Source organism: Accipiter gentilis, chromosome 18 (genome assembly GCF_929443795.1).
Source record: "Accipiter gentilis chromosome 18, bAccGen1.1, whole genome shotgun sequence".
In the NCBI taxonomy this organism is placed as follows: Eukaryota; Metazoa; Chordata; class Aves; order Accipitriformes; family Accipitridae; genus Astur; species Astur gentilis.
The window spans coordinates 9,500,472-9,513,037 of NC_064897.1; the positions used below are offsets into that span (position 1 = coordinate 9,500,472).

Sequence of the window (12,566 nt, forward strand, 5' to 3'; positions counted from 1 at the left end):
CTTTAATGAGTGAGGTGATCTCTACCTTAAAATACTTGCCAAAGTGCCCAGTAGTTTAAGAAACATTTTATGTACTTACTTTTTTCAGTGACTGCTGTTGACCAGTGTCCATGAGTCATGGATGTTTTAATTGTTCACGTTCCCAAGTTCCTTCCAGGTGTTCACTTTGTAGTGGATATATTCTAAACTCTCATATTTGTTCCTCATTTTAAGCTTTGTCTTGTATGGAATGAATGATAACTGTCTTCCTTCATTCTTCCTTCATTATTAATCCTTTCACAAGGCTGTGGATTTCAGATCTTGTGAATTGTGGCTAATACCTTCTTCTGTGGACCATTTTGATAAATCATAGTGTGTCAGCTTATATCTGTAATCTGAGTGTTTTGAAGTGGAAATACATACATTATAGATAAGGTCGAAAGCACTATAGAACATCAATAGAATTGTAAGAGAAGAAAACCTATAGTTTCTTGAAAAGCTCATCACGTTTAATTGCGATTTTAGGCCTTTGACATTTAAAGCAATATTATCTTAATGTGTGCTTTTCTTTAAAGTTAAATACCAGGAAAGCATATAGTACAGGGTAAAAAAGAATAGAAGTTTCTAGTTTTATACAAACAGTACAATGAATTTAACTTTGACCCAAAAAGAGATGGCCCTGATCCTTGTACATGTGAATGACTTTTAAATGATGCCATGAGCTCAAAGAAACAGTTTACAGACATGTAATTACTTACATGCATGAGTACATTTTTGAGTTGCAGCCCATGCATGTTTATCAGATGGGAGATAACATGAAAAATTAATTTGTAGATATAGATCCATAGTATGAAGACACTGGTTTTTAATTTTAATCTAGCCTGGTTTTGAACATGGGGAAGCAATGGATCTTGTTAGTAACCATTACCCATGTCTGGATCAGGCTCATATATACTTTGTGACTTTGGATTTTGCTATAATCTATCTTAAAATTTAAAGTTCTGTGCTAGATTTTCTCCTCCTATAAGCATGCCCAGCTCCCACTGAAATCAATGTGAATTGTGTGTTTATGAAGCTGAGAATTTAGAACACAGCTAGATGTATGTTTCAGTAGTTCAGGCTGTTTTCCTATGTAGCATCTCTGTATTGCCTCATTTGTATTCATTTTTCCTCTACTCTATGCTTTTCCCAGCTGTTTGATCTGGTGTACAGAGAAGAGACATTGCTAAATGTGATAAAAAGTGTTACCCGGAATGGTCGTTCCATTATCCTCACTGCAGTGCTAGCACTCATCCTAGTTTATCTCTTCTCCATCATTGGGTTCCTCTTCTTGAAAGATGACTTTATCATGGAGGTTGACAGGTTGAAAATCAGGACCCCTGTTGCAGGTATTGATTTTATATTAAAATTTGCTTCCCATATATGCCTTTTCTGTCTGCCTAACCTAACTTTCATATAAGGAAATTAAATTTCTTTATTTGTATCTGTAAGAGCAGAACTAATTCTATATACCTTAGAAATCAATTAAGTCTCTGAGTAAAATTTAATGTATGTAGGGTTGTTTTAGACTAGGCTTATCTGTTGAAATACTTAAATCTAACACATTTGATTTATTATGTTTTCTTTTCAAACTTGTGCTAATATAAAAAAACCCCACCTATTCCTAAGTATTTGGAAGAGCAGCTGAAAGTGGATTCTATTGGTTCTCATTCCACCTTGAAACCAGCTCATAGTATTTTCTGTGTACTAAAGAGGCATGTGATCTTAGTGCGTTCAATAGATGTATTTGATTACTTTTTAAGCTTCATCCAGCAGAAATCTATTACGGAATCCACACTTCTAGTGATAGGAGGTTTCCTGGCGCATCTTTTAAATTCAGCATGTATTTCATGAACATTACCATTAGTGTATAATCCTGGCTTCAGTAAAATCATTGGGAGGTTTTTAACCAGTTTTAAAAAGGCCAGGATTTCAGCTTTCTGGAATGAGAGATTTTACCAACCTGAATAGAGAGTTACAAACTTGCTTTGCTAGAAAAAAAACAGGTCTGGTCTGTTGAGATCTTTGTATATGCTGCCAACCAGCATGCTGGGAGCACAGGCAGAGAAGTAACTGTCTGCAAAGAAATACCCGAGAATAGCTTGTGATTAAATTCCTAGAGACATGGTTTTCCCAAATGCTGAGCCTGTACATAAGGACAGAACAACTAGTGGAATCCACCCTGGACTGTGTGCACTCAGTGTTTGCCAGCCTTTTCCTAAATTTGTTATTTCAGGATCTAAAGCACACAAACAAGGGAAAGGTCATTCAAGACCCGGGGCATGGTGGACTCGTAGCTATTTTGATACCATATGAAAAACAAAGGAACCTGACAGATTTGTCTAACACACCTTGCTTTTTTGCCACTGATCATCTTAAAAGGGCTAAGTTGGCTTATATTTGACTTACCATTCATTTTTGGGACAGAACTTATGATATGAAGTTTCACTTTGAAAGGTAATTGTGACCATCTTAGAAGAATGGATGTGAGGCTGCACGCAGCACTGGTCTGGTCCAGTGCAGCAGTTCCTGTGTGTTTGGGTTTCTTCTGTTGGGTTCTTGGCAGCTTTTTGTGGTGTGGGTATATTCTTGCTGGCTTTATACATTGCTGTTCCTGATCAAAAACTCATCAGGAAAATATGCTGACTGTATACTGATGGAACATTATGCATCTCAAGAAAAGTGCTTCAAATTGTTTCTTTATAAAGTAGTACAAACAGAAAGTCAGAGCGTGTGTTGCACAGATTGTATTAGACTGTTACTTTTGTTGTATGATTTTACCTTCATTTTTTTTCTACTTAAACCTTTTTGTATCTCTGATTTGAAATGCAGAAGATTGTTGAAGATGCACAAGATAAAATTGGTTTGATAAAATCAAGCTGATGTACACATTTACCCACTCTGGGAATGTTAAATTAGTGTTTTACACAAACCCATACATATTTACAAATGAGTACCAAACTGTGTTATAATCCTTGAAAACTCTTAAGTATTCTACATTCAGGATAACTGAACATCAGCTTGGTGTCCTTCTTGTCAGCTTTCATGAATAATTTATCTAATGGTTTTAAAACTGACATTATTTTCATATCTGACAGTTGTTTCTTGCTTTGAATATATTTCGTTCTATCCAGAAGTAGCAGCATTTGATGTAGATTCATTAATTTCAGGAGATGAAATGGGAATAGCTGTGATATACAGTAAATATAAAACCGTGTTTTTGTTCCTTGTGATTGCTTTGAGCTGTTGAGGCAGACTGTTCGAGGAAGGAGGAATTGGTGGTATAATTTGTTCTGCTTTTTCTTCTCAACTTTTCAACTCAGTGATTCGCTTCTAGAAAATAATGATTTAAAACTTAGTATCAATGTAGTATCTGTCTTTTTGTCAATATCCTGCTTTTTCCACAGGTATTGGTGAAGTCCCCACTACAACCCTCACATCAATGATGGGAGCCTGTGCAAAGGAGAACTGTTCCACAAGCATCCCAATTATTAACTCAGGTTAGTACAAAAGTTACCCCAGACTGATGATCAATTAGAACTGAGGGATTTGTGTGTTACTGTTGTGGAGACTTCTCCTAGTGTGAGAAGTGATGATCATTGTTGTAAGTCAGAAGTGCTCAACTTCTTCAAGGCTTGAAGCTTAGTTGGCAACTTGCCTTTAATGCGAGTGCTTCCCACACCTGATTTCCAATTGCAGTGACATTAATTTTGTAATTAAAAGAGCTTGCTAAATCACTATGCTTGAATGTACAGGTTGCTTATTTCCAACTGACTTTGCTGAAAGAAAAAGTTTGCTGCTTATCTGCAGCATCCTCACCTGCACACACTGAGCCACTATGAGATCCGTTTAGGACCACATAAGTTGATTTTAATGGCGTAGCATATATCAGCAAGCTTTTGTCTATACTTTTTACATGCATCTAGGCCAAGGTTGTGGTGTAGCCAGAAGACCTAAGAGCCCAGATCCAGGGTCAAGTTACCATGTCTTAATAAGTTACTGTGGCTCATCTAAGCACAGGCAGTGGTCCATCTGTGCATTCTTAGCTTGTGGCAAATGCAAGGAAATGCAGATTGTTGCAAGCCTCTCTTGCAGTAGATTAAGTTGTGTTGCTTTGGGCTTGTGGCAAGTGAAGAGCTTAATTGCTCTGGTTCAGCAGATGAGTTCACCTGGTTTTACTTTGATATCTGCATTATGAATCTGATCTGTATGCCAGAAGGACCCTGTCAACTTTAAATATGCTCAGTTAAAATAAAAGGTCTGACCAGTGTGTCCTTCTGGGGCAGTTACCAGATACCAGTTACCAGGTATTGGGTCAGGAGGGAATTTTTCCTAGATCAAGTTGACAGAGTGCTTTGCCTTCTTCTGTAGTTTGAGGCTACTGGGTCACTTGGGAGTTTTGTTGGCCAAATGCGCTGCTAGAGAGGGAGCTTTGGTGGTGGTGCTCCTCTCTCTCTCCTACTCTCTTCCTGTGGCACAGTCTAGTTGTGGTGGTTGGTCTTTCACTACAGATGTTCATTTTGGTTTAGGGTGTTGTGTGGCCTTTGCAGTGTGGGTATGTGCACAATGGATGGTCTACAGTCCTGAAATATTTATTGCCACAGTTGCCTGTGGTTGCTGGGGGCTGAAAGTGAGGACATAAGCAGCCCCTTCCTATCCTGTGTTCCAGTATAACGCTGTTTCATAAGCTTTATTCTTCCACTGCTAATTTTTGAGTTTTGAGGATCAAGGGCTTCAGGGAGAGGGCTATAAAAGTAGGCTTTTTCTCCCCAGCTGGTGTGTAAACAGGCTTCATAAACAACATGGGAAGCTGTCTGACTAGATGGAGAAAACAGTCTAAGAGCTATTGGCAAAGCTGCTGCATTCAAAAAGTAATCAATCAGTCAAAAGAGACGCAGTGTGGCTTTTGCCAAGCTCTTTAAATGATAGAAATCTCACATTTCTTATTGTTTGGATACTGTTTCTTTAAAATTAAACAATAATGAAAGAGGGCTGTGCAAAATGTCTAAGTGCACTATCACTTAATCTTGGAGAAGTTTTATTTATTCAGTAACATTAAAAACCCAACATTCAGCAAGAACGGTTTTGCTCATCCTAGCCAGTGAATCATCTGTCAAAAAGTAGTGCTCTACCTTCTGTCTTCTCCTGGGACAGATATCCCTTCTGGCAAAAGTGTGAGTGTGGTGGAATGCAAAGGCCTGAGATTTGGTGAGATTCCCATTGTAGCAGCATGAAGTCCACAGCCGTCTGTAGGAAACATAAAATGTTCTCAATGGCATCTCAGGTCCAGAGTAGAGACTAAATACGTTGCTTTTCAGATCAGATCACTGCTGATGATTTGTTCTGATGAGACTCCGCTTCTTCCTTGGGTTTCACTGGTTGAGCGTGTGCTCAGTCACTGCTTATGCTGGCAAGGAGTTAACTGGGAGCCAGTTCGCTCTTCTCAGAGAGCATCCCCTGTCTGCAGCCTGCTTCCTCACTGCTGCACTGAGCTGTCAGCATAAAAATACTTTGTCTCATCTCCCTCGGAGTCTCCTGCTCTTCACTCCAAAGGCATTTCCATATCACTTAAGTCTTTGCCTGATGAAGTGCTTAATCACTTGAAGGAACTTCACATCCTACAGTACATGGCTCTTTGTGCTCTGTAGCCCATAAAGACCTGTGCTAGAAAGGCACACAGGTATCTGTTTGTAAAAGGGGACATTTTCAAAGACTCATTCCACTCCCAGGCCTGGTACTGCTCTGTGCAAGTTCAGCTAGATCCATATGGGCACTTGTGTGTCTCCCCTGCCCGTGCTTGCATTGGAGATCAGGCCCAGAAGCCAGGTAGCTGTGGGCCATCAGATGAGGATTTTTGAAGTAAATCTTCCTATCATCCTGCTTACTGTCCTGTGATTAACACTGTGGGGTGATCTTAGTGCTTAACCTGCATTACCTTTGAATTAAACTTAATCAGAAGACAGCCTACCTAATGCTGTCTAGCCACTAATGGGGCACTCACCAGGCTGGAGCTGGTTGCAAGTAAAACCCACTGAACCTCAATTAGTGTCGATATTGGGTCCTTAGCAACAATTCACTCTACAGATCCACTCCTTTTGGTAGTAGGGGCATAGTCTGTGTCGACAGGGGCTGAGTCTGGGTCATGAGCGCTGCTGAGCACCAGGGCAAACAAACAGAGGCAGAACATATGCTTGTAGGGTTATCTGGCTCCTAGATTGAAGGTAGCTCTTGTTGCTCCACATCTGGGAGTGGAAGTAGAGTAGACATACGGACGTCTGTACACTCCCCATAGCCTACATTACTGCACTGGAGGTTTCTGCCAACTTTGGGCTGTCAGCTGTCTGATTCTCTGGCAAAGATTGTGCAACCCAAGCTTGCTCTTCTGAGTGCAATGTGGGATGCTGATTCTCTGTGTTGCAAGATGTGCCAGTCAGCTGATGAGTGGTATCTTGCATCTCTCTGAAGCATGGGCTTCCTCTGAATTTTTGTCTCAGTGGACATGGAGAGTTGTGAGTTAGGGTTTCTAGTAGTTAACACTCTCTTACATTGCAGCTTCCAGTTCTCAACCCTGGTTTATCCTCACCATTCACCAGAATCTGATCATCTGCTGTTTCCAGCACCTGTCCCTGATCTTGTGAACAGTGAAAATCTTGTTCTGTAGCTACCTAAATGAAATAGAAGCCGTGGCTTTTAGTTTATTTTGTGGATGGTCATCATCTCAAGCACAGATATTAGGTCCAAAAAAAATGACGGAGTAATGTTTAGAAGGAGGAAGAAAAGGCAGGATGCAAAAGCAAAGGAGATTAGTTACTATGACTAAGATCACCGTGCTAGTAAAAAATTTCCAGATGTGACAGAAAAAAAAAAGGTTTATTGTTTCAATCCTTTCAGTTTCAATATTTAAGCAGTTATTTTTTAAATCTGGAGTTATTAGTGGTAGTAATGTCTGTAATGACCATATAGTTTAACAGGGAAATTTATCCTGATATCTGCTTTTGCTTTTCTTTTTGCTCAAGTTCCTTAAGTGAGGAATTCTTTCTCATTTAATTTGCTTGTGTAGCAAAAGCAGTGGTGGCAAAAGCAGCGGATACCAGCTCTGTTTTGCAAATACCAATCGTGATGTATACACCACAATTTGGGAACCCATGTTTTAAATCCAAATTGCTTGTCTGTAATGTGAGTGCTTTCAGTCAATTCAATTTATCAAAGTCTATCTCGGTGCCCCAGATGTGGTGGTTTTGGAGCTGTTAAATATGCTGTTTCAGTTAACTGTCGCAGCAGGATGTTGTTGTTTATTAAACTATGTTACAATAAGTGCATGAAGCAAACCAAGTGAGAATCGCTGCCTTCACCACTTAAGCAAACATATCCCTAAAGAGAAGGGAAGGCAGGAGAAACGGCAGTCACAGTCCTGACCCTTCAGTGCAAGTCAGCAGGACACAGGGAACAACTCAAGCAGGGCTCTTCAAAAGGAGGCTGTTGATGCAGCCGCAGCATGGGGGTGAGTGCGTGGTGGGAGGAATTCTGGCCGAGGCGGACGAAGTCCCGTCGGGGACTGATGTTCCAGCCCAGCTCCTCTGCACGTTCAAATATCTCCTGCACAATAGTACCCTCTGTGGCTCGGCCAAAACCACGCAGCAGCTCTGCAGCAGAGATAAGAATAGAATCCAAGTTTTCAAGCTGAGGTCAGGGAGAGTCTTTCATTTAATGTATATCAGACCTGAGCCTGGGCACGTGTGCTAGTGGAAAGATCATGGACAGACTTACTCATATAAAAGCCAGCCCCTCCTTAATGATTTGAAATGCTAACATGACTTGGCTTGTACATGAGTAGGTAGAGGAATGATTTCACAGGAAGACAATCCTTTTATGAATGTGCTTCTAATTCTGTGTTTATATTGCTTCTCCTCTATGTGTCAGCTGCACACTTAGGAGGCCCACTGAAAAAGCAGTCATACTGAAACCAGTGGGAGTACTTGCAAGGAAAAGGGGTACTCCCGTGAATAGAGATGGCAGCTCTGGGTCATTAACTGGGTTACTGGTGGGAGAACTGCTTGGGATTTTCTCTGTCTCTCTCCAGGCTAAGTATGCCTGATGTGCCTAAGTATGTCACCGGCAGTGATGTGCAAATGGATAGGAACGATCAGTGAAATTCTAGCTGAAGAATATGAAAGGCAGATGTGTATTGCAGTTGCTTTCTCTAATACAGAATTGTGGCTTGCTTTGATGAGTGATCATTTGATGCTGTGGTTCCTAAAGCTGCTGCTGCCCTGTTAGCAGGTGAAGAGGAGGAGGACGGAATAGAAAGGACCTGTGACACCCTGCTAATGTGCATCGTGACCGTATTAAACCAAGGCCTGCGAAATGGTGGTGGTGTGGGAGACGTGCTCAGAAAGCCTTCCAAAGATGTAAGTGTTTTGGCTGAGGAAATGCATTACTCCCTGTGCATCTCATGAATGCCAAAGTCAATTTTTGGAGGTTATAGACAGTGTTTGTATCTAGTCTCCTCTAATGTCACACAGTTGATTTATCCATGTAATTTTTACATCCCAGATGGAGTATTTAATGGGAAGAGCTAAGCTTGGTGTGATGATGATACTTGAAGAAAGGAACTCTAGGTAGTAGTTTACCCCTTCTGGAAAACTGGAACATACTATAACGTTCCAAGCACTGCTAAGAAGTGTTGCTGAATTGGATCACTCTTCTATCACGCTATGAATTATAAATGCAAACTTTCGAAAGGGATTGATTGATGAGTATATGTCAAGACTCTCCACTGTAGTACATAGGGTGTATTTTTAGCTGAAATTCAGCATGGCATCTGCCCTGGAATAGGTCCTATTGTTTACTTGTACTCAACTAACATCGAAGTCAAAACAGAATTTTCGTATATCATGGTATATGTCCTCTTCCAGAAGTTTCCTCCGAAATTCAGTTAATGTAAGGACTACTCTTAATATTTGGGTGGTTTTATGCATTTTTATTTAAGTTCAAAAACAACATCATAAATAAAGGCAGTCTAGCAACACTGCTTGGTGAGCCACATAACACAAGGATTGGGGAATAAACAAGAGGAGTTAGAGACGTGTGGGCACCTGCAGGGCTGTGAGCTTATTGGCATCACAGAGAAGTGGTGGGATGGCTCCGATGACTGGAAGGACACAGGCTCTTTAGGAAGGACAGGCAGGGGAGACAAGGAGGGAGTGTTGCCCTCCATGTCAATGACCAGCTGGAGTACATGGAGCTCTACCTGGGAATGGATGAGGAACTGACCGAGAGCTTATGGGTCAGGATTAAAGGGAGGGCAGGGACAGGTGACATTATAGTGGGCCTCTGCTACAGGCCACCTGACCAGAAAGACCGAGAGGATGAGGCCCTCCATAAGATAGGGGCAGCCTCACGTTCACAAGCCCTGGTCCTCATGGGGGACTTCAGCCACCCCAGTATCTGTTGGAGGGACAACATGGCAGGGCATAAGCAATCCAGAAGGTTCCTGGAATGTGTTGATGACAACTTCCTTCTCCAAGTGATAGAGGAACCAATGAGGAGAGGTGCTGTGCTGGACCTTGTTCTTACCAACAAGGAGGGGCTGGTGGGGAATGTGAAGCTCAAGGGCAGCCTTGGCTGCAGTGACCATGAAGTGATGGAGTTCAAGATCCTTAGGGCAGAAAGGAAGGCACACAGCAAGCTTGCTACCCTGAATTTCAGGACTGCAGACTTGCGCCTCTTCAGGGATGTGCTTGGTAGAGTACCATGGGATAAAGCCCTGGAGGGAAGAGGGGCCCAAGAAAGCTGGTTAATATTCAAGGATCACCTCCTCCAAGCTCAGGAGTGATGCTTCCCAACAAAGAGGCAAAAACGCCAGGAGGCCTGTGTGGATGACCTAGGAGCTTCTGGGCAAACCCAAACACGAAAAGGAAGCCTACAGAGGGTGAAAGTGAGGACAGGTAGCCTGGGAGGAATACAGAGAAATTGTCCGAGCCGCCAGGGATCAGGTTAGGAAAGCTAAAGCCCTGATAGAATTAAATCTGGCCAGGGACATCAAGGGCAACAAGAAAAGCTTCTATAGGTACATCGGTGATAAAAGGAAGACTAGGGAAAATGTGGGCCCCCTCTGGAAGGAAACGGGAGACCTGGTGTCATGGTTTAACCCCAACCAGCAACTAAGCACCATGCAGCCACTCACTCACTCCCTGCTACCCAGTGGGATGGGGGAGAAGATCAGGAAAAGAAGTAAAACTCGTGGGTTGAGATAAGAAAGGTTTAATAGAACAGAAAAGAAGAAACTAATAATGATAATGCTAACACTAATGTAATGACAGCAATAATGATAAAAGGGTTGGAATATACAAATGATGCACAGTGGAATTGCTCACCACCCGCTGATCGATGCCCAGTTAGTCCCTGAGCGGTGATCCCCCACCCCCACTCCCCCCAGATTATATACTAGATGTGACGTCACGTGGTATGGAATACCCCGTTGGCCACTTTGGGTCAGGTGCCCTGGCTGTGTCCTGTCACTGGCTGGGCATGAGAAGCTGAAAAATCCTTGACTTGAGACTAAACATGACTTAGCAACAACTGAAAACATCAGTGTGTTATCAACATTCTTCTCATACTGAACTCAAAACAGCACTGTACCAGCTACTAGGAAGACAGTTAACTCTATCCCAGCTGAAACCGGGACACCTGGTTACCTGGGACATGGAGAAGGCTGAGGTACTCAACAACTTTTTTGCCTCAGTCTTCACCAGCAAGTGCTCCAGCCACACCACCCAAGATGCAGAAGGCAGAGGCAGGAACTGGGAGAATGAAGAACTGCCTGCCGTAGGATAAAATCAGGTTCAAGACCATCTAAGGAACCTGAAGGTGCACAAATCCACGGGACCCGATGAGATGCATCCGCAGGTCCTGAGGGAACTGGCAGATGAAGCAGCTAAGCCACTATCCATCATATTTGAGAAGTCATGCCAGTCCAGGGAAGTTCCCACTGACTGGAAAAGGGGAAACAACCCCCCCATTTTTAAAAAGGGAAAAAAGGAAGACCTGGGGAACTACAGACCAGTCAGTCTCACCTTTGTGCCCAGCAAGATAATGGAGCAGATCCTCCTGCAAACCACGCTAAGGTACATGGAAAATAAGGAGGTGATTAGTGACAGCCAATATGACTTCACTAAGGGCGAATCATGCCTGACAAGTCTGGTGGCCTTCTACCATGGGGTTACAGCATTGGTGGATAAGGGAAGAGCAACTGACATCATCTACCTGGACTTGTGCAAAACATTTGACATTGTTCCACATGACATCCTTGTCTCTAAATTGGAGAGACTTGCATTTGATGGATAGACCACACGGTGGATAAGTAATTGGCTGGATGGTCGCACTCAAAGAGTTGCGGTCAACAGCTTGATGTCCAAGTGGAGAGCAGTGACGAGTGACTTTCCGCAGGGGTTGGTATTGGGACCAGCACTGTTTACCATCTTTGTTGGCAACATGGACAGTGGGATCGAGTGCACCCTCAGCAAATTTGCTGAGGACACCAAGTTGTGTGGTGCAGTCGACACGCTGGAGGGAAGGGATGCCATCCAGAGGGACCTTGACAGGCTTGAAAGGTGGGCCCGTGTGAACCTCATGAAGTTCAACAAGGCCAAGTGCAAGGTCCTGCACATGGGTCAGGGCAATCCCAAGCACAAATACAGGCTGGGCAGAGAATGGATTGAGAGCAGCCCTGCAGAGGAGGACTTGGGGGTGTTGGTTGATGCGAAGCTCAACGTGACCACATAATGTGCGCTTGCAGCCCACAAAGCCAATCGCATCCTGGGCTGCATCTAAAGAAGCGTGACCAGCAGGTCGAAGGAGGTGATTCTATGATTGCTATGATTCTCCCCCTCTACTCTGCTCTCATGAGACCCCACCTGGAGTACTGCGTTCAGCTCTGGGGTCCCCAACATAAGAGGGACATGGATCTGTTGGCGTGAGTCGAGAGGAGGGCCACAAAGATGATCAGAGGGCTGGAGCACCTCTCCTGTGAAGACAGGCTGAGAGACTTGGGGTTGTTCAGCCTGGAGAAGAGAAGGCTCTGGGGACACCTTATAACAGCCTTTCAGTACCTAAAGGGGTCTGCAAGAAAGCTGAAGAGGGACTTTTTAGCAGGGCCTTTAGTGATAGGACAAGGGGTAATGGCTTTAAACTGAAAGGGGGTAGATTTAGATTAGATATTAGGAAGACATTCTTTACTGTGAAGGTGGTGAGACACTGGCACAGGTTGCGCAGAGAGGTTGTGGCTGCCCCATCCCTGGAAGTGTCCAAGGCCAGGTTGGCTGGGGCTTTGAGCAACCTGGTCTAGTGGAAGGTGTCCTGGCCCATGGCAGGGGGGTTGGAACTAGATGATCTTTAAGGTCCTTCCAACCCAAACCATTCTATGATTCTATGAGTCTATGATTAAATTCATAAGTAGGATCTCAGCAGGGCTTGCAAAAGTCCAGAGACAAGTAACTCAGGTCTGGATAGAAGAGCTCTTTGTGCTGGTAGTAGGAATCTAGGTCCTA

The 12,566-nt window shown here is 43.2% G+C and overlaps 1 protein-coding gene across 12 annotated transcripts in view; it reads left to right on the forward strand.

The window, feature by feature from the left end:
- Positions 1 to 12,566, forward strand: part of ITPR2 (inositol 1,4,5-trisphosphate receptor type 2) — a 286,834-nt gene that overhangs the window by 245,303 nt on the left and 28,965 nt on the right. For 11 of the 12 annotated variants that reach the window (XM_049822308.1, XM_049822311.1, XM_049822317.1 and 8 more), the window contains 3 exons: positions 1,172 to 1,367; positions 3,426 to 3,518; positions 8,296 to 8,426. In XM_049822308.1, the coding sequence (XP_049678265.1) occupies positions 1,172 to 1,367; positions 3,426 to 3,518; positions 8,296 to 8,426 (420 nt within the window). The remainder of the gene's footprint in view (positions 1 to 1,171; positions 1,368 to 3,425; positions 3,519 to 8,295; positions 8,427 to 12,566) is intronic. The other variant, XM_049822316.1, reaches the window with a different exon arrangement.